Source organism: Ranitomeya imitator, chromosome 3, assembly GCF_032444005.1.
Source record: "Ranitomeya imitator isolate aRanImi1 chromosome 3, aRanImi1.pri, whole genome shotgun sequence".
Taxonomy (NCBI): domain Eukaryota; kingdom Metazoa; phylum Chordata; class Amphibia; order Anura; family Dendrobatidae; genus Ranitomeya; species Ranitomeya imitator.
The window spans coordinates 319,057,297-319,075,829 of record NC_091284.1 but is presented as its reverse complement, the minus strand read 5'-3'; the positions used below and the strand labels follow the sequence as shown (position 1 = coordinate 319,075,829).

The 18,533-nt window shown below is 44.3% G+C and overlaps 1 protein-coding gene across 7 annotated transcripts in view; it reads right to left on the bottom strand.

The window, feature by feature from the left end:
- Window positions 1–18,533, bottom strand: part of DCAF6 (DDB1 and CUL4 associated factor 6) — a 600,095-nt gene that overhangs the window by 434,207 nt on the left and 147,355 nt on the right. For all 7 annotated transcript variants that reach the window (XM_069756622.1, XM_069756618.1, XM_069756619.1 and 4 more), the window contains one exon: window positions 2,144–2,329. In XM_069756622.1, coding sequence (XP_069612723.1) covers window positions 2,144–2,329 — 186 coding nt within the window. The remainder of the gene's footprint in view (window positions 1–2,143; window positions 2,330–18,533) is intronic.

Below are 18,533 nucleotides of genomic sequence, written 5' to 3'. Positions count from 1 at the left end.
CCTCCTCTATCCATTGGTGGTCTTTATCTAGTGTCTAGACACTCTGGGGGTTTTTTCCTGTAATTGTGATAACTTTTGTTTGACGACGCATGCGTCTTAAACGCAGCGTTTTATGTCAAAAACGCATGTCAACGCACTTAAAATGCAGCGTTTTTCGACGCATGCGTTCAACGCATGCGTCAAAATATGCTGCGTTTTAAGTGCGTCTTTAGTGCGTAGTGCATTGCGTCGACGTCGCTGCGTCGAAAGACGCGAATGTGAACCTAGCCTTATATGTAAATGAGCTGTTTAGAACCATGGCCCGGACACTGATCTGCATTAGAATCTGATTCCATTCTCATGCAGATCAGTGTCCTGAAAATAACCCTGTATAGCTCATTTTCATATAACAGAAACATGGATATTTCTCTGGAATAACACATCAAGGTATCATTATAGTCAGTTTCCTATGCCCTGCGTGCCAGGGGTGTTGATCTTATGGACAGATTCCCTTGATGGTCTGTGTCCTGTTTGTATGCTAGTGTAAAGGTTTGACTATTGTGCAGGCTGTGTACAGCATAAACGTACACATGCATACATCTGTGGAGATGGTGATTGTGCACAGGGATCTAGCAACATATCAGATAATGGGGTTGCCGGTCCTAATCGATAAGTCTGCAGTCACTCTGGGCGATTACAGACTAGAACCCCACCAGCAGATGCACTGTGCACTGCGAGGATTCACCAGTTTCTGAGCCGGGACCGGAGGATATGCATGCGTTATGCCTACTCGTGGCCTGACCCCGTTTAGTGGGTGCGGCCTCACAGCATACACTTGTATTGAGTGAGACCGCGCCACATCCAGTGGCCATCCAGTGGGCGTGGCCGACAAGAGCCTGCGACCTCGCTCCATACAATATTTAATACAATAACCTTGAAGCAACAGTCTATTTTGTAATTGTGAGCGGGTAGTACCAGCTCTCTCTAAGCACCCCACAGGTGCCCAACCACTAGGACCACTCCACAATAATAATACTACCACAAAAGCACGGAGCAAAAATGTCCACTTAGACATATTTATATATAAGAGAATCTTCAATAAGTTTATTGGTATATAAATCTATAAAAAGTCACATTACAGTATTAATACAAAGTACAAAAATGACAATGACAATATGTGTGCTGTCTGCACAACCATATAGCAGGAGACGATAAAAGGAAGATGTGATGATAGCCAAGTGGGAGGAGGAATGCTATAAATCATCCTTCTGGTAACAGCATGAATTCATGATAACAAATACTATACGTGGCCACATATCTAGCAATATATACTGTTATGTCAAGCAATACCCTGTTGAAAAAGCTACGCGAAACGCGCGTCCGGGGGGGCCAAGTGTGGAGAGGGTGCATTCCCAGACCACTCATGGGTAAGCATGATCTGTATGCATCTGTGTGATTACATACGGGGGTGGCCGGAGGATCGTATTGCTTGACATAACAGTATATATTGCTAGATATGTGGCCACGTATAGTATTTGTTATCATGAATTCATGCTGTTACCAGAAGGATGATTTATAGCATTCTTCCTCCCACTTGGCTATCATCACATCTTCCTTTTATCGTCTCCTGCTATATGGTTGTGCAGACAGCACACATATTGTCATTGTCATTTTTGTACTTTGTATTAATACTGTAATGTGACTTTTTATAGATTTATATACCAATAAACTTATTGAAGATTCTCTTATATATAAATATGTCTAAGTGGACATCCTCGCTCCATACAAATGCAAGTGTATGGAGAGAGGACAGACCCACTAAATGGGCTCTGGCCAGGAGCATATATAGCTCATACATACCCTCCTGCCCCAGTTCAGAAATAGGTGAATCTTCACAGTGCACGGTGCATGCTCTGGGGGGATTAATGAGTCTACAGTCACACAGAGTGACTTCAAACTTATCGGTTTTGATCAGACAACCCCTTTAAAGGTGCATACAGCACATAACAATGTTCATTTCCTGAAAAAGCACCAGATCACTTACATAATGCAAACTCACAAGTCTTTGGGACTTATTTACTAGAATTTATGCTACATAAAAGCCCAAACCATTAATTTCTAACACACTATACACACTTTTAAAAACCTATATTTTATTACATACCTCATATGCAGTTCCATAATGGCAAGTAAACTGGCACTGTCTGTTTGTCTCTGCATCTTTTTCAATATTTGTGTAGTAAATAACGCCATCTCCTGAGCATGATATAATCTGCTTATCATTTGTCAGTGGCAGGAACTTTGCACTAAAAATGTTTGCTCTGTGACCGGAACGAATTCGCGTCAAGACCTGAAATTAGCCAAACAAATACATAAATGCATGTGGATCACATACTAAGCCTACTGTACAGTAATTGCTTTCACATATATGGAATAATACTCATATCTTTCCCGATTTCTTTTTGTACTACCCAAAAAGAAGTCCAAGTATACAAATGTGCAAAAAACATTATTAGGCTATGTGCACACGTTCAGGATTTCTTGTAGAAATTTCCTGAGCAAAACCGGACATTTTCTGCAAGAAATCCGCATGTGGTTTTTTTTTTTTGCGTCTTTTTGCGCGTTTTTGCACGTTTTTTCCAGAGCTTTCCAATGCATTAAATAGCGGGAAAAACACGAAAAATACAGAGAATCGGTCATAATAGACCAGCAGCACGGACATTTGTGGTGTCATATTTACATGCAAGTGCAACAAGTGTACATACCAATGGGCAGGATGGCAAAAGCACACCCGCACACAGCTCCCGAACACCCCAGTATGCTTTTGACATCCTGCCCATTGGTATGTACACTTGTTGCACTTGCATGTAAATATGACACCACAAATGTCCGTGCTGCTGGTCTATTATGACCGAATGTCTGTATTAATCCCCTACATTCCATCCACCTCTCGTGTCTCCCCTTTTCCTCATAGTTTGTAAGCTTGCGAGCAGGGCCCTCATTCCTCCTGGTATATGTTTTGAACTGTGATTTCTGTTATGCTGTAATGTCTATTGTCTGTACAAGTCCCCTCCATAATTTGTAAAGCGCTGCGGAATATGTTGGCGCTATATAAATAAAAATTATTATTATTATTATTACATTTCCAATGTTGTTGGACAGCACTGATAGTTGACAGAGGTATTGCCACCTTCACCTGTCCCATTGTATGTGCCGAGTTTGGCGCAGGAGACTTCCCACTTGCTATGTTTTATGCCTGTTAATATTAATAACGTTTTTTGCACGTTTGTATACTTGGACTTATGACTGCTTCTTTTTGGGTAGTACATTCTTAGTGAATAAGCAGTTGGTCAGATATGGTCCGGTCTAGTCATGTGATTATTTTTGCTAATAAATTTATAAATAGGGATATGTTGGTACTATAGACTGGTTGTGTATTTCATTATTTATGGTTAACCGATTTTCTTTTTGGTAGAAGTCAAGGTTACAAATCATGCAAACGCACAAAATTTAAAGGGCTATTCCCCCAATATAAGATTTCTCGTTATCCACAGGATAGGTGATAACTTACTAATCAGCGTGCTTTGTTTTCCTTTAAAAAAAAAAAAAAAACTTTATTCTGGTTGTGGGTTTATCTACAATATAACTATAGAATTAGTAATGGATAGGTGTCTTATAGATGCCTCTTCCTTACTAACCCATAGGCTTCATGTCACAATACAGGGGAAACCCCGCAAATATGAACCCCACTTGCCACCACGACAGGGCAAGTGGGAAGAGCTGGTAAAAGCGCCAGAAATGGTGCATCGAATAGATGACATTTTCTGGGCGGCAACAGGCTGCCATTTTTTTAGGTTAAAAGGAGTCAATATCCAATTACCAGCCTGAGAATACCAGCCCCCAGCTGTCTGCTTCAGCTTGGCTGGTTGTAAAAAAATGTGGGGACCTCAAACTTTTTTTTTTTTTTTTTTTTAATTGTTTAAATAATTAAAAAAACACGACATGGGGACCCATCAATTCCTGATAACCATGCTTGCTAACACAGACAGTTGAGGGTTGCATCTTGCAGCTGTCAGTTTTGCCTGGCTGGTTATCAAAATTACAGGGGAGCCCTCGTTGCTTTCTTAAATTATTTATTTAGAGCACCAGCCGATGAATGCTCCCATCAGCTACCGCCTGCGCTCGCTGTTATTTGCAGCAGCAGGCGTAGGCTAATGGGAGTAGTAGTCCCATCAGCCAAAGCCAGTGACCAAAGATAAACCATTTACCTCCATCACAGCTGCGGGCTCAAGCTGTCATTTGACATCGTGGGAACAGCGGCTGTTTGACCAGCAGTAATGATTTTACCACCAATCAGAGGCAGTGTTTGCCGTGCGAGGTGCTAAACAAAAACATTAACACAGACTTCCTGGTGAAAGGGGTTGGCGCACACTTATCCTGTGCTCTGCGCTGAGTGCTTATACCGGGACTTCTGTGTAAATCTATAAAATTCGTGATTCAGACGGAACCTCTGGCAGAAGATTCCCTGTAATGAGGCACATGGAAGCACAGTGGACGCCATAGGACCTGTGATCCGGCAGTCTCCGTCTTTTTAGGATTGCATAAAAGTACCGTCAGCCACAGTTTTCTGTACCTTTGAAAAGAAGGACACAGCTGAACAGAGGCCAGATGGAGTCCAGAGTAACTCATTATAGTGAATGGATCCCTTGCAGGTTTAATCTGAATCACGTCATTTGGAGATTTAGATGGAAACCCCAAAGTAAGTGCTCAGTGTAGAGCGTCAGATAAATGTGATCCTAAATGTTATGTCAAATGTTCCTAACAAAAGCTTCAACTCAATCCACACAAAAAAAGGAAGTCATACTCAGGTCCATCATCTGTCAGTGGAAATATAGGGAGCTTCCACCTTACTAGTTACACAAACGCTTTCAAAAGAAATTCAGTAAATTCTGCGCTCCGAAATCCAAATACCCCCTTCCCTTCTGAGCCCCACGGTATACCTAAGCAACATATAGCTTCCATGGTTGGCATTTCTGTAGGGATAACAGCCTGCCTAACTTACGGGTGCACGTCTCAAGAAGCTTGAGCTGGGCATAACGTACTGGTCACTACAGCGTACTGATCACTACAACGGCAGTTTGTAATTTTCACTCGGCAACATACACTGCTGCTTGCTTCTGGAAAATACCCATGGAGTCAAAATCGTTACTGTATGTGTAGATAAACTCCCAAAGAAGTAGCGTTTCCAAAATGGGGTCACTTGAGTGGGGATTTTGCTCTTCTAGCAATTAGGGGCTCAGTATATAGAGTCTACAAACTATTCTAGGAAAATCTACGTTCCAGGAGGCAAAAAAGCGCTCTGCCCCTCTAGAGCGGTGTTTCCCAAACTCCAGTCCTCAAGGACCCCATAGGTCATGTTTTGGGGATTTCTTTAGTATTGCGCAAGTAGTGGAAGAATCATCAAGGCATCAGGAATTGTCTCACCTGTGCAACACTATGGAAATCCTGAAAACATGACCCGTGGGGTCCGTGAGGATTGGAGTTTGGGAAATACTGCTCTAGAGTCTCTCCGTATGGCTAAGCAGTACTGTACAGTCACATATGGGGTATGGCCACGTTCAGTAGAAATTGTGGGACAGATTATGGTGCCATTCTTACCCATTTTCTCGTGAATACAGTTATTCTTTCTTCACAGCCCAAAAGGTATAAAATTCTGTGACACACCTGTAGTGTCAATATGATCACTGCAACCCTAGATGAATTCGTTGAGAGGTGTAGTTTGTAAAATGGAGTCACTTATGGGGGTTCCGCTGTTCTGGCAACTCAGGGGATCTCCCAGTGGGTCATGGCACCAGTAAAATCTGCACTACAGTATGGTGCTTCTTCCCTTCAGAGATTAGCACTGTGTAGCAAAAGTAGTATTCCCCCCACATATCGGGCTATTGGTATACTCACAATTTGTAGTGCAATTTCTCGTAAGGTGCAATTTGTCCTGTTACTCTTACGTAAATGCAAAATTTGGGACTAAAATAACATTTTTGTTGGGAAAATGTGATTATTCTTATTTTTAGGGCTCAATGTTAAACTTCTGTGAAGCAGCTGGGGGGTTCAAGGTGCTCACCACACATCTGAATACATTCCTTGAGGGGTCTAGTTCCCAAAATGGGGTCACTTGTGGGGGGTTTCCACTGTTTAGGCACATCAAGGGCCAGGGTCGGACTGGCCCAACGGGATACCGGTGAAATGTCCGGTGGGCCCCGACACAGTGAGGAGGACAAAGAGGAGGAAGAAGAGAAAAAAAAAAAAAAGACGCGGGCCCTTTAAATCTTCGGGCGGCGCCGACCACCGCCACGACCAGGGCCCCCCACGCCCCCTCTTTCCCCGGTGCCATCACTGGCATCGGGCCCCCCTTCTAATACTCACCTCTCCTGGTTCCTGCGGTAGCTGCAACGTCTTCAGCGCCATCTGACTCTGCGACGTCTCAGGGCAGAGGGCGCGATGACGTCATCACTGTGCGCGCCGCTCAGCCTCTCTGTCCTGAGCGTTGCAGAGCTGGAGAGACGCTGAGTGAACCGGACCTGCGCTGGGAACGGGAGAGGTGAGGATTTTACTTTTTTTTTTTTTCTTTATGTTTGACTGGTGGTAATATGCTGGACACACTGGGGCCGGGGGCAATGCTGGAGGCACTGGGGCAATGCTGGACACACTGGGACAGATTGCTGGACACACTGGGGCAATGCTGGAGACACTGGAGCAGATTGCTGGAGACACTGGGGCAATGCTGGAGACACTGGGGCAATGCTGGAGACACTGGGGCAGATTGCTGGACACACTGGGGCAGATTGCTGGAGACACTGGGGCAGATTGCTGGAGACACTGGGGCAATGCTGGAGACACTGGGGCAGATTGCTGGACACACTGGGGCAATGCTGGAGACACTGGGGCAGATTGCTGGACACACTGGGGCAATTCTGGAGACACTGGGGCAGATTGTTGGACACACTGGGGCAATGCTGGAGACACTGGGGCAGATTGCTAGAGACACTGGGGCAGATTGCTGGAGACACTGGGGCAATGCTGGAGACACTGGGGCAGATTGCTGGACACACTGGGGCAGATTGCTGGACACACTGGGGCAATTCTGGACACACTGGGGCAGATTGCTGGACACACTGGGGCAATGCTGGAGACACTGGGGCAGATTGCTGGACACACTGGGGCAATGCTGGAGACACTGGGGCAGATTGCGGGACACACTGGGGCAATGCTGGAGACACTGGGGCAGATTGTTGGACACACTGGGGCAATGCTGGAGACACTGGGGCAGATTGCTAGAGACACTGGGGCAATGCTGGAGACACTGGGGCAGATTGCTGGACACACTGGGGCAATTGTTATGATCAGGTGGCCTTGGAGCAGCATGAAATGACCTTCGCTGGAGCAGTGGTAACTTTACTGACCGTAAACCCTGATCCTATCACCGCAACTAGAAGTAGCCGTGGGGTGTGTCTAACCAGACCTAGACACCTCGACACAGCCTAAGGACTAAATATCCCTAAAGATGGAAATAGGAAAACTCTCTTGCCTCAGAGTAGATCCCCAAAGGATAGATAGCCCCCCACAAATAATGACTGTGAGTAGGAGAGGAAAAGACACACGCAGACAGAAAACAGGGATAAGCAAAGGAGGCCACTTCTACCTAGATAGGAAAGGATAGTACAGGATACTATGCGGTCAGCAGAAAACACTACAAAATATCCACAGCAGAAAAATACAAAAACTCCACCACCTAACTAAAGATGTGGAGAGTATATCTGCGACTCCAGCGAGTCCAACTAGACTGACTAAAACATCAGGCACAGTCTAGCAGGAACAAAATAGAAACAAGATAAGCACAGAAAATAAACACACAGCAGTGTGTCTAAAAAAAATGAAGCAAACACTTATCTTAGCTGAATTGACAGCAAGCAGGAGAGGCCAGGCAGAGGACCAACACTTCCAAAGGAACATTGACTACTGGCAATGACTAATGAGTCCTGCACAGCTAAATACCCCAGTCAGAATTGCAATTAGCAGAAACACCTGTCCAAGACTGCTGCTCAGGAATAACTGCATTACCTTCAACAACCACCGGAGGGAGCCCAAGAGAAGAATTCACAACAGGCAATGCTGGAGACACTGGAGCAGATTGCTGGAGACACTGGGGCAATGCTGGAGACACTGGGGCAATGCTGGAGACACTGGGGCAGATTGCTGGACACACTGGGGCAATGCTGGCGACATTGGGGCAGATTGCTGGACACACTGGGGCAATGCTCGAGACACTGGGGCAGATTGCTGGAGACACTGGGGCAATGCTGGAGACACTGGGGCAGATTGCTGGACACTGGGGCAGATTGCTGGACACACTGGGGCAGATTGCTGGACACACTGGGGCAGATTGCTGGACACACTGGGGCAGATTGCTGGACACACTGGGGCGCAATGCTGGACACACTGGGGCGCAATGCTGGACACACTGGGGCGCAATGCTGGACACACTGGGGCAATGCTGGACACACTGGGGCAATGCTGGACACACTGGGGCAGATTGCTGGACACACTGGGGCAGATTGCTGGACACACTGAGGCAGATTGCTGGACACACTGTGGCAATGCTGGACACACTGGGGCAGATTGCTGGACACACTGGGGCAATGCTGGACACACTGGGGCAATGCTGGACACTGGGGCAGATTGCTGGACACTGGGGCAGATTGCTGGACACTGGGGCAGATTGCTGGACACTGGGGCAGATTGCTGGACACACTGGGGCAATGCTGGACACACTGTGGACAATTGGACAGATTGCTGGACATACTGGGGGTAATATGCTGGACACACTGGGGCAGATTGCTGGACACACTGGGGGTAATATGCTGGACTCACTGGGGCAGATTGCTGGACAACCTGGGGGTAATATGCTGGACATACTGGGGCAGATTGCTGAACACACTGGGGCAATGCTGGAGACACTGGGGCAGATTGCTGGACACACTGGGGCATTGCTGGAGACACTGGGGCAGATTGCTGGAGATACTGGGGCAATGCTGGAGACACTGGGGCAATGCTGGAGACACTGGGGCAGATTGCTGGACACACTGGGGCAATGCTGGAGACACTGGGGCAGATTGCTGGAGACACTGGGGCAATGCTGGAGACACTGGGGCAGATTGCTGGACACACTGTGGCAATGCTGGAGACACTGGGGCAATGCTGGAGACACTGGGGCAGATTGCTGGACACTGGGGCAATATGCTGGACATACTGGGGCAGATTAATGGACACACTGTCTGAGGGAAATGCTGGACACACTGGGGCAGATTGCCGGACACACTGGGGCAGATTGCCGGACACACTGTCCGGGGGCAATGCTGGACACACTGGGGCAATATGCTTGACATACTGGGGAAGATTGCTGGACACACTGTCTGGGGGCAATGCTGGACACACTGGGGCAGATTGCTGGACACTGGGGCAATATGCTGGACATACTGGGGCAGATTGCTGGACACACTAGGGGTAATATGCTGGACACACTGGGGCAGATTGCTGGACACACTGGGGGCAGGACTGGAGGCAGGACTGGAGGCATTGGTAGAATGTAGTCACGGGCATGATTGGAGACACGGGGCAGAATGAAAGACATGGGGCAGGATTGGATCATGGGGCAGGATGGATATGATGGAGACAGATGGGGCAGGATGTGGAGATCATATGGGGTAGAATGGATACTCATGAGGGCAGGATGCGAGAACACATGGCTGGAGCCAGGAATGAGATAAACGGGGCCAGGGTGGGGAATATTATTACCATAGGGGCTAATTAAGGGATATTATTACTGCAGTGATGTATTTATTTTATTTTTTTGAGTATACTGTTTTAAATGGGGGGGTGGTCCTGTTACTGTGCAGAGTGACACTATATCGCCTTTTTTTCTTCATGTGGTGTAATGTAGAAGTTGGGAAAAATTAAGTGATATGTTCTGCAAGCAGAGCTTGAGATAACTGTTATTTCCTGCAGAAACGAGTCCTGGCTGGAAGAAATGATGGCGGTCTGTGCTGGATGAAAGATGAAGGACTTCACCTAGAGACGTCACTGGTGAGTCAGTGTTACCTATACACTGACACTATACACTGTATACTATATACAGAGCTCCTGTGTATAATGTCACCAGTGATCACTGTATTACTTCTACACAGACACTGCATACCAAGTACAGATCTCCTGTGAATACTGGCTCTTATGGTGATAGTATTGTGTTTTTTTTTGTTTTGTTTTTATTACTGATCAGTATTGTAGTATTCAGTCACTATGTGGTGGTAATATGTGGTCTGGAAATGGTGTTGTGGTATTTGTTCCTTGTATGTGCTATTTGGTCACCAAGTGGTGGTAATATGTGGTCTTGACATGGTGCGGTGGTATTTGTTCCTTGTATGTGATATTATTCGATCACTGTGGTTGTAATTTGTGGTCTGGTCATGGTGCGGTGGTATTTGTCCCTTGTATGTAGTATTATTCGGTCACTATGTGGTCTGGTCATGGTGTGGTGGTATTTCTTCCTGTATGTGATATTATTGGTCTTGGTATAGTGGATTGTGTTGTGTATGGTGGTCATTTGTTCGGTCTGATATTAATTAGGAGAAGATTCTTTATTTCCATTAGAGTTTTAATGCTTTGTACACAGCGGCGGAGATGCACTTACAGGGGGTTTCCTGTGGAAAAAAGTAATTGCCTCTCCACAGGATAAGTGATAACGTATTGATTGGTGGGGGTCTGACTGCTTGGACCCATTCAGCAAAATGTGGAACTTTTTATCCCCATTAGACTGGAGTGGCATGTCCGACTAGATCACTGATCCATTCATTCCCTCAGTGGCTGCAGTTGTTTTTTTCTGGAAGCCCCAAAGAGAATGAATGGAGCTGTGGTTAGACATCCCACCTGCCGCTGCATTTTAAAATAGTGATAAAAGTGTCCTGTCAGGGATAAAACTTCCCCATTCTTCCGATTGGTGTAGTTTCTAATGGTCGGATCTAAGCGATCACCTATCCTGTGGAGCCCATGGATCAGTGATAACTTAATTTAACCAAAAACCGCATTAATGTAAACTACCGTAATTATACATCCCAGTTATTGGGGCACACCGTAGATGTGCAGCAGCCGCCGGTGTTTTACAGCCGATGCTCCACTATAATTACAGATATTTGCATATAGCTGTAGGGTGGGCCCCTAGAGTCCATTCCTCTGGTGGGCCCCAGACACCCCAGTCCGACCCTGTCAGGGCAGTCTCACACGTCCAGATATTTCCGATACCGGAAAAAATTGGTACCGGAACTATCCGTGTCTGTGTGCCGATGCGTTTCTGTGGCACATCAGTGTGGCACACGTGCAGCACACGTGTGCCGCCCGTGTGCCCACTGGGTACCACACGCACCGTGCCGGAGACAGCGCTAAAGTTTAGCGCTGTCCCCAGCATCGTGCTGAAGCCCCATTCATATCTTCCCTGCAGCAGCGTTTGCTGTAGAGAAGATATGAATATTAGTCCCCACCGCCCTCCCACCCCCTCCCGCTGTGATTAAAATACTCACCTAGCTTCCGGATCCCTCGCAGCGTCCTCTCCTGGCCGCACCTTGTACTGTATGAGCGGTCACGTGGGGCCGCTCATTTACAGTAATGAATATGCGGCTCCACCCCTTTGTTTATGGCCCCCGATGAAGTGCTCTATCGATTATGCCCCATAAAATGCTCCATCAATTATGCCCCATAAAATGCTCCATCGATTATGCCCCATAAAATGCTCCATCGATTATGCCCCATAAAATGCTCCGTAGATTATGCCCCATAAGATGCTCCATAGATTATGCTCCATAAGATGCTCCATAGATTAGGCCCCATAAAATGCTCCATAGATTATGCCCCATATGCTGCGATTAAAATAAATAAAATAAAAAAAAAATCACATACTCACCTCTCGTTGCTCAGGCCCCCGACACTTGCAATATTCACCTTCTCCGTTTCACCACTGAGCGCCGATCTGTCTTCCGGCTCTCAGACTCTTCAGGCAGAGGGTGCACACTAAACAAGTCATCGCGCCCTCTGACCTGAACAGTCACAGGCAGAGGACGCGGAAGATGGAACGGCACGCAGCGGTGGAACGGAGTCAGGTGAATATCGCGCAATGCTCACCCTCCCAGTTATACTCACCTGCTCCCAGCGCGGTCCCTGGCAGCTTCTCACTGCCAGATGGTCTCCGGGAGCTGGCAGCTTCTTCCTATGTTCAGCGGTCACGTACCGCTCATGAAAATAATGAATATGCGTCCATATTCATTACTTTAATGAGCAGTACAACATGACCGCTGAACACAGGAACAGCTGCCCGGAGACCATCAGACATGCAGGGACTGCGCCAGGAGTAGGGGAGTATGTGACAGCCGCTGCTCCCCTCCTCCGCCGACAATGACTCGAGTGTAATCCGAGAGGGGTACTTTCAGCCTAAAAAAATGGGCCGAAAATCTCGGCTTATACTCGAATATATACGGTACTTATTTTTACAGTGGCTAAGGAAAGTATTCAGACCCCTTTAAATATTACACACTGTTTCATTGCAGATATTTGGGAAATTAAAAAGTTCATTTTAAATGTACACTCTGCACCTCATGTTGACTGAAAAAAAACACAAATGTAGAAATTTTTGCAAATGTAATAAAAAAAAGGAAAAACTGAAATATCACATGGCCATAAGTATTCAGACCCTTTGCTCAGACACTCATAATTAAGCCAAATGCTCTCCATTTCTTTGTGATCTTCCTTGAGTGGGTTTTACTCTTTCATTGGAGTCCAGCCGTGTTTAATTAAACTGATAGGACTTGATTTGGAAAGGCACACATCTGTCTATATAAGACCTCACAGCTCACAGTGCATGTCAGACCAAATGAGAATCATGAGGTCAAAGGAACTGGCCAAAAAGCTCAAGAGACAGAATTGTGGCAAGGCACACATCTGGCCAAGATTCCAAAAGAATTTCTGCAGTACTCAAGGTTCCTAAGAGCACAGTGGCCTCCATAATACTTAAACGGAAGAAGTTTGGGACCACCAGAAGTCTTCCTAGACCTGACCATCCAGCCAAACTGAGAAATCGTGGGAGAGGAGCCTTGGTGAGAGAGGCAAAGAAGAACCCAAGATCACTGTGGCTGAGCTTCACAGATGCAGTAGGGAGATGGGAGAAAGTTCCACAAAGTCAATTATCACTGCAGCCCTCCACCAGTCGGGACTTTATGGCAGAGTGGCCTGATGGAAGCTGTTGTGAATTCTGTGGCTGAATTCACTCCTGTGGTCACAAGTGGTACTGCAGCTTCTGAGCTTCCTCCCTCAGGTGTTCTGGTGAGCTCGTTAACTGCTTCATTACTTAACTCCGCCTGATGCTGCTATCCTTGCTCCTTGTCAATGTTTCAGTGTTGGATCTGAGCTTCTCCTGATTGTTCCTGTGACCTGCTGCTCTGTATAGCTAAGTGCTTTTTGCTTTTTTGTTGCTTTTTTTCTGTCCAGCTTGTCTTTTGTTTTGCTGGAAGCTCTGAGACGCAAAGGGTGTACCGCCGTGCCGTTAGTTCAGCACGGTGGGTTTTTTTTGCCCCCTTTGCATGGTTTTGCTTTAGGGTTTTTGGTAGACTGCAAAGTTCGCTTTACTGTCCTCGCTCTGTCCTAGAATATCGGGCCCCACTTTGCTGAATCTATTTCATCCCTACGTTTTGTCTTTTCATCTTACTCACAGTCATTATATGTGGGGGGCTGCCTTTTCCTTTGGGGAATTTCTCTGGGGCAAGTCAGGCCTATTTTTCTATCTTCAGGCTAGCTAGTTTCTTAGGCTGTGCCGAGTTGCCTAGGTAGTTGTTAGGCGCAATCCACAGCCGCTTTTAGTTGTGTTTAGGATAGGATCAGGTGTGCAGTCTACAGAGTTTCCACGTCTCAGAGCTCGTTCTTGTATTTTTGGGTATTTGTCAGATCACTGTGTGCGCTCTGATCGCTAAGCACACTGTGTTTCTGGATTGCCTTCATAACACCTGTCATTAGCAAACATAACAGGAAGCTTCTCCTCAGTGCCAGACATATGAAAGCCTGCATAGAATTTGCTTAAAAAAACACCACATGAAGGACTACCAGACTGAGAAATAAGATTCTATGGTCTGATCAGATGAAAATAGAACTTTTTGGTGACAATTCTAAGCGGTATGTGTGGAGAAAACCAGGCACTGCTCTTCACCTGCCCAATACAATCCCAACAGTGAAACATGGTGGTGGCAGCATCATGCTATGGGAATGTTTTTCTGCTGCGGGGACAGGACGACTGGTTCCAATTGAATGAAACATGAAATCGGCCAAGTACAGAGACATCCTCTTCCAAAGTGCTCTGCACCTCAGACTTGGCTGAAGGTTCACCTTACAACAAGACAATGACCTTAAGCACACAGCTAAAATAACAAAGGAGTGGCTTTTGAACAACTCTGTGACAATTCTTGACTGGCCTAGCCAGAGCCCTGACCTAAACCCAATTGACCATCTCTGGAGAGACCTGAAAATGGCTGTCCACCAACTTTCACCATCCAACCTGACAGAACTGGAGAGGATCTGCAAGGAAAAATGGCAGAGGAACCCCAAATCAAGGTGTGAAAAACTTGTTGCATCATTCCCAAGACGACTCACGGCTGTACTAGATCAAAAGTATTCTACTCAATACCGAGGAAAGGGTCTGATTACTTATGACCACGTGTTATTTCAGTTTTACTTTTTTAATAAATTTGCAAAAATTTCTACATTTCTGTTTTTTTTTTTTCAGTCAAGATGAGGTGCAGGGTGTACATTAATGAGAAAATAATGAACTTTTTTTAAATTTACCAAATGGTTGCAATGAAACAAATTTTATTGAAGCACATGGTTTAAAAAGACATAAAAATTGGAAATGCAAGCTAACCATACAGGTGATGGAAAAAAGCAAACACTGGACGTGAGGGTGAATTTATAACTTAAATAGAGAAATACAGAGTATCTTACATCATGCACCCCTTCTGAGGAAGACTGAACATTGAAACGCGCGTCAAGGGGTACGCTGGTATGTGACCACAGACAGGGTATCTATACTTGCTCTTGGTATCTCCATTTTGTATTGACATCAGTTTATTTGACTACCTTGAATTATAATGTGCACATTACCTTCTTCTGTTCTTCTTTGAAGGCTATACATCTTAATGATTTCATAGTATTGTGGCTCTTTGATATATCCTTGCCTTCAGATTAAAATAGAATAATCATTATAGCATTTTGCTAATAGACAGGTTTATTTGTTTTTATTATGCATGGCCATCTTTTTTCATCTAGTATATATTCCCATACCAAATTTAACCTATTTTGACCATGCAATTTACTTAGTATCTATACTGATATAGTCTATATTCTACCTCAGACTGTTTGTATGATTATTATAGGATGTACTATTCTCTGTATTATTCTATCTAGGCCATAGATTTACCATATTATATTTCAGAATGCTTGTATGATTATTTTAGGATGTACGATATTCCGTATTACTCTATTTACCGTAAGTTATAAATTCACCCTCACTTCCAGTGTTTGCTTTATTTCCCCCATCACCTGTATGGTTAGCTTGCATTTCCAGTTATTATTTCTTTTTAAACCATGTGCTTCAATAAAATTATTTTTACACTGTGAGAATTAGTATTGGAGGATTTTGTCTGTTCTTACATTTTTTTGAGTTGTATACGGTCCTCCGTATCAAAAATCTTTTTGAGCTGTTCATTTTTACAGTTTTGCAATGAAACAGAGTGAAAAATTTTAAATAGTCAGAATACATTCCATTCCCACTATTTGTGTGAATCTATGGGGTATTGTCAAGAGAAAGATGAGAGACACCAGACCCAACAATACACATGAGCTGAAGGCTGCTATATAAGCAACCTGGGCTTCCATAACACCTCAGCAGTGTCACAAGCTGATTGCCTCCATGGCACGTCACATTAATGCAGTAATTGATGAAAAAGAGCCCCGACCAAGTACCGAGTACATTTACTGATCATACATTTCAGTAGGCCAAAATTTTGGATTTTAACCTCTTAACCCCCAAGGGTGGATTGCACGTTAATGACCGGGCCAATTTTTACAATTCTGACCACTGTCCCTTTATGAATTTATAACTCTGGAACGCATCAACGGATCCCACTGATTCTGACATTGTTTTCCCGTGACATATTGTACTTCATGATAGTGGTAAAATTTATTTGATATTTCCTGCATTTATTTGTGAGAAAAAAGGAAATTTGGTGAAAATTTTGAAAATTTCACAATTTTCCAACTTTGAATTTTTAAGCAATTAAATCACAGAGATAAGTCACAAAAAATACTTAATAAGTAACATTTTCCACATGTCTATTTTACATCAGCACAATTTTGGAAACAAATTTTGGTTAGGGAGTTATAAAGGTTAAAACACCATTTTTATTTTACGGACTACATCACATTTGAAGTCACTTTGAGGGGTCTATATGATAGAAAATTCCCAAGTGTGACACCAATCTAAAAACTGCACATCTTAAGGTGCTCAAAATCACATTCAAGAAGTTTATTAACCCTTCAGGTGCTTCACAGGAACTTCTGGAATGTTTAAAAAAAAAAAATTTAACTTTTTTCACAAAAAATTTAATTCAGCTCCAATTTGTTTTATTTTACCAAGGGTAACAGGAGAAATTGGACCCCAAAAGTTGTTGTGCAATTTGTCCTGAGTACGCTGATACCCCATAAGTGGGGGTAAACCACTGTTTGGGTGCATGGCAGAGCTCGGAAGGGAAGGAGCGCCGTTTGACTTTTCAATGCAAAATTGACTGGAATTGAGATAGGACACCATGTCGCATTTGGAGAGCCCCTGATGTACCTAAACATTGAAACCCACCACAAGTGACACCATTTTGGAACTTTGGAACTTAAGCTCTAAGGAACTTATCTAGATGCGTTGTGAAAACTTTGAACCTCCAAGTGTTTCACTAGTTTATAACGCAGAGCTGTGAAAATAAAAATTATTTTTTAGTTTTGTACTTTCCCAATAGTAACAGGAGAAATTGGACCCCAAAAGTTGTAGTCCAATTTGTCCTGAGTGCGCTGATACCCATATGTTGGAGTAAACCCCTGTTTGGGCGCACGGGAGAGCTCGGAAGGGAAGGAGCACTGTTTTACTTTTTCAACGCAGAATTGGCTGGAATTGAGATCGGACGCCAAGTCGCGTTTGGAGAGCCCTTGATGTGCCTAAACAGTGGAAACGCCCAAATTCTAACTGAAACCCAAACACACCCCTAACCCTAATCCCAACCCTAACCATAACTCTAACCACACCCCTAACCCTAATCCCAACCCTAATCCCAACCGTAAATGTAATCCAAACCCTAACTTTAGCCCCAACCCTAACTTTAGCCCTAACCCCAACTTTAGCCCCAACCCTAACCCCCAAGCCTAACCCTAACTATAGCCCCAACCCTAACTTTAGCCCCACCCGTAACCCCAACCCTAACTGAAGCCCTAACCCTAACTTTAGCCCCAACTCTAACCCTAACTTTAGCCCCAACACTAACCCTAACTTTAGCCCCAACCCTAACCCTAATGTGAAAATGGAAATACATTTTTTTAAATGTTATTATTTTTCCCTAAGGGAGTGATGAAGGGGGGTTTGATTTACTTTTATAGTGTTTTTTTTAGCGGATTTTTATGATTGGCAGCCGTCACACTCTAAAAGACGATTTTTGTTGCAAAAAATAGTTTTTGTGTCTCCACATTTTGAGAGCTATAATTTTTCCATATTTTGGTCCACAGAGTCATGTGAGATCTTGTTTTTTGCAAGACGAGTTGAAATTTTTATTGGTACAGTTTTCGGGCACGTGACATTTTTTGGTTGCTTTTTATTCCGATATTTGTGAGGTAGAATGAACAAAAACCAGCTATTCATGAATTTCTTTTGGGGGGGCGCTTATTCTGTTCCGCATTTGATAATATTGGTAAAGCAGTTTTATTCTTCGGGTCAGAACGATTACAGCGGTACCTCAATTACCTAATTTTTTTATGTTTTGGCGCTTTTATACGATAAAAACTATTTTATAGAAAAAATAATTATTTTTGCATCGCTTTATTCTGAGGACTATAACTTTTATTTTTTCGTTGATGACGCTGTATGGCGGCTTGTTTTTTGAGGGACAAGATGTTTTCAGCGGTACCATGTTTATTTATATCCGTCTTTTTGATCACGTATTATTCCACTTTTTGTTTGGAGGTATGATAATAAAGCGCCGTTTTTTGCCTCTTTTTTTTTTTCTTTTTAAGGTGTTCAATGAAGGGGTTAACTAGTGGGACAGTTTTATAGCTCTGGTCGTTACGGATGCAGCGATACTAAATGTGTGTACTTTTATTGTTTTTTTAGATAAAGAAATGTATTTATTGGAAGAATTTATTTATTTTATTTTTTATAC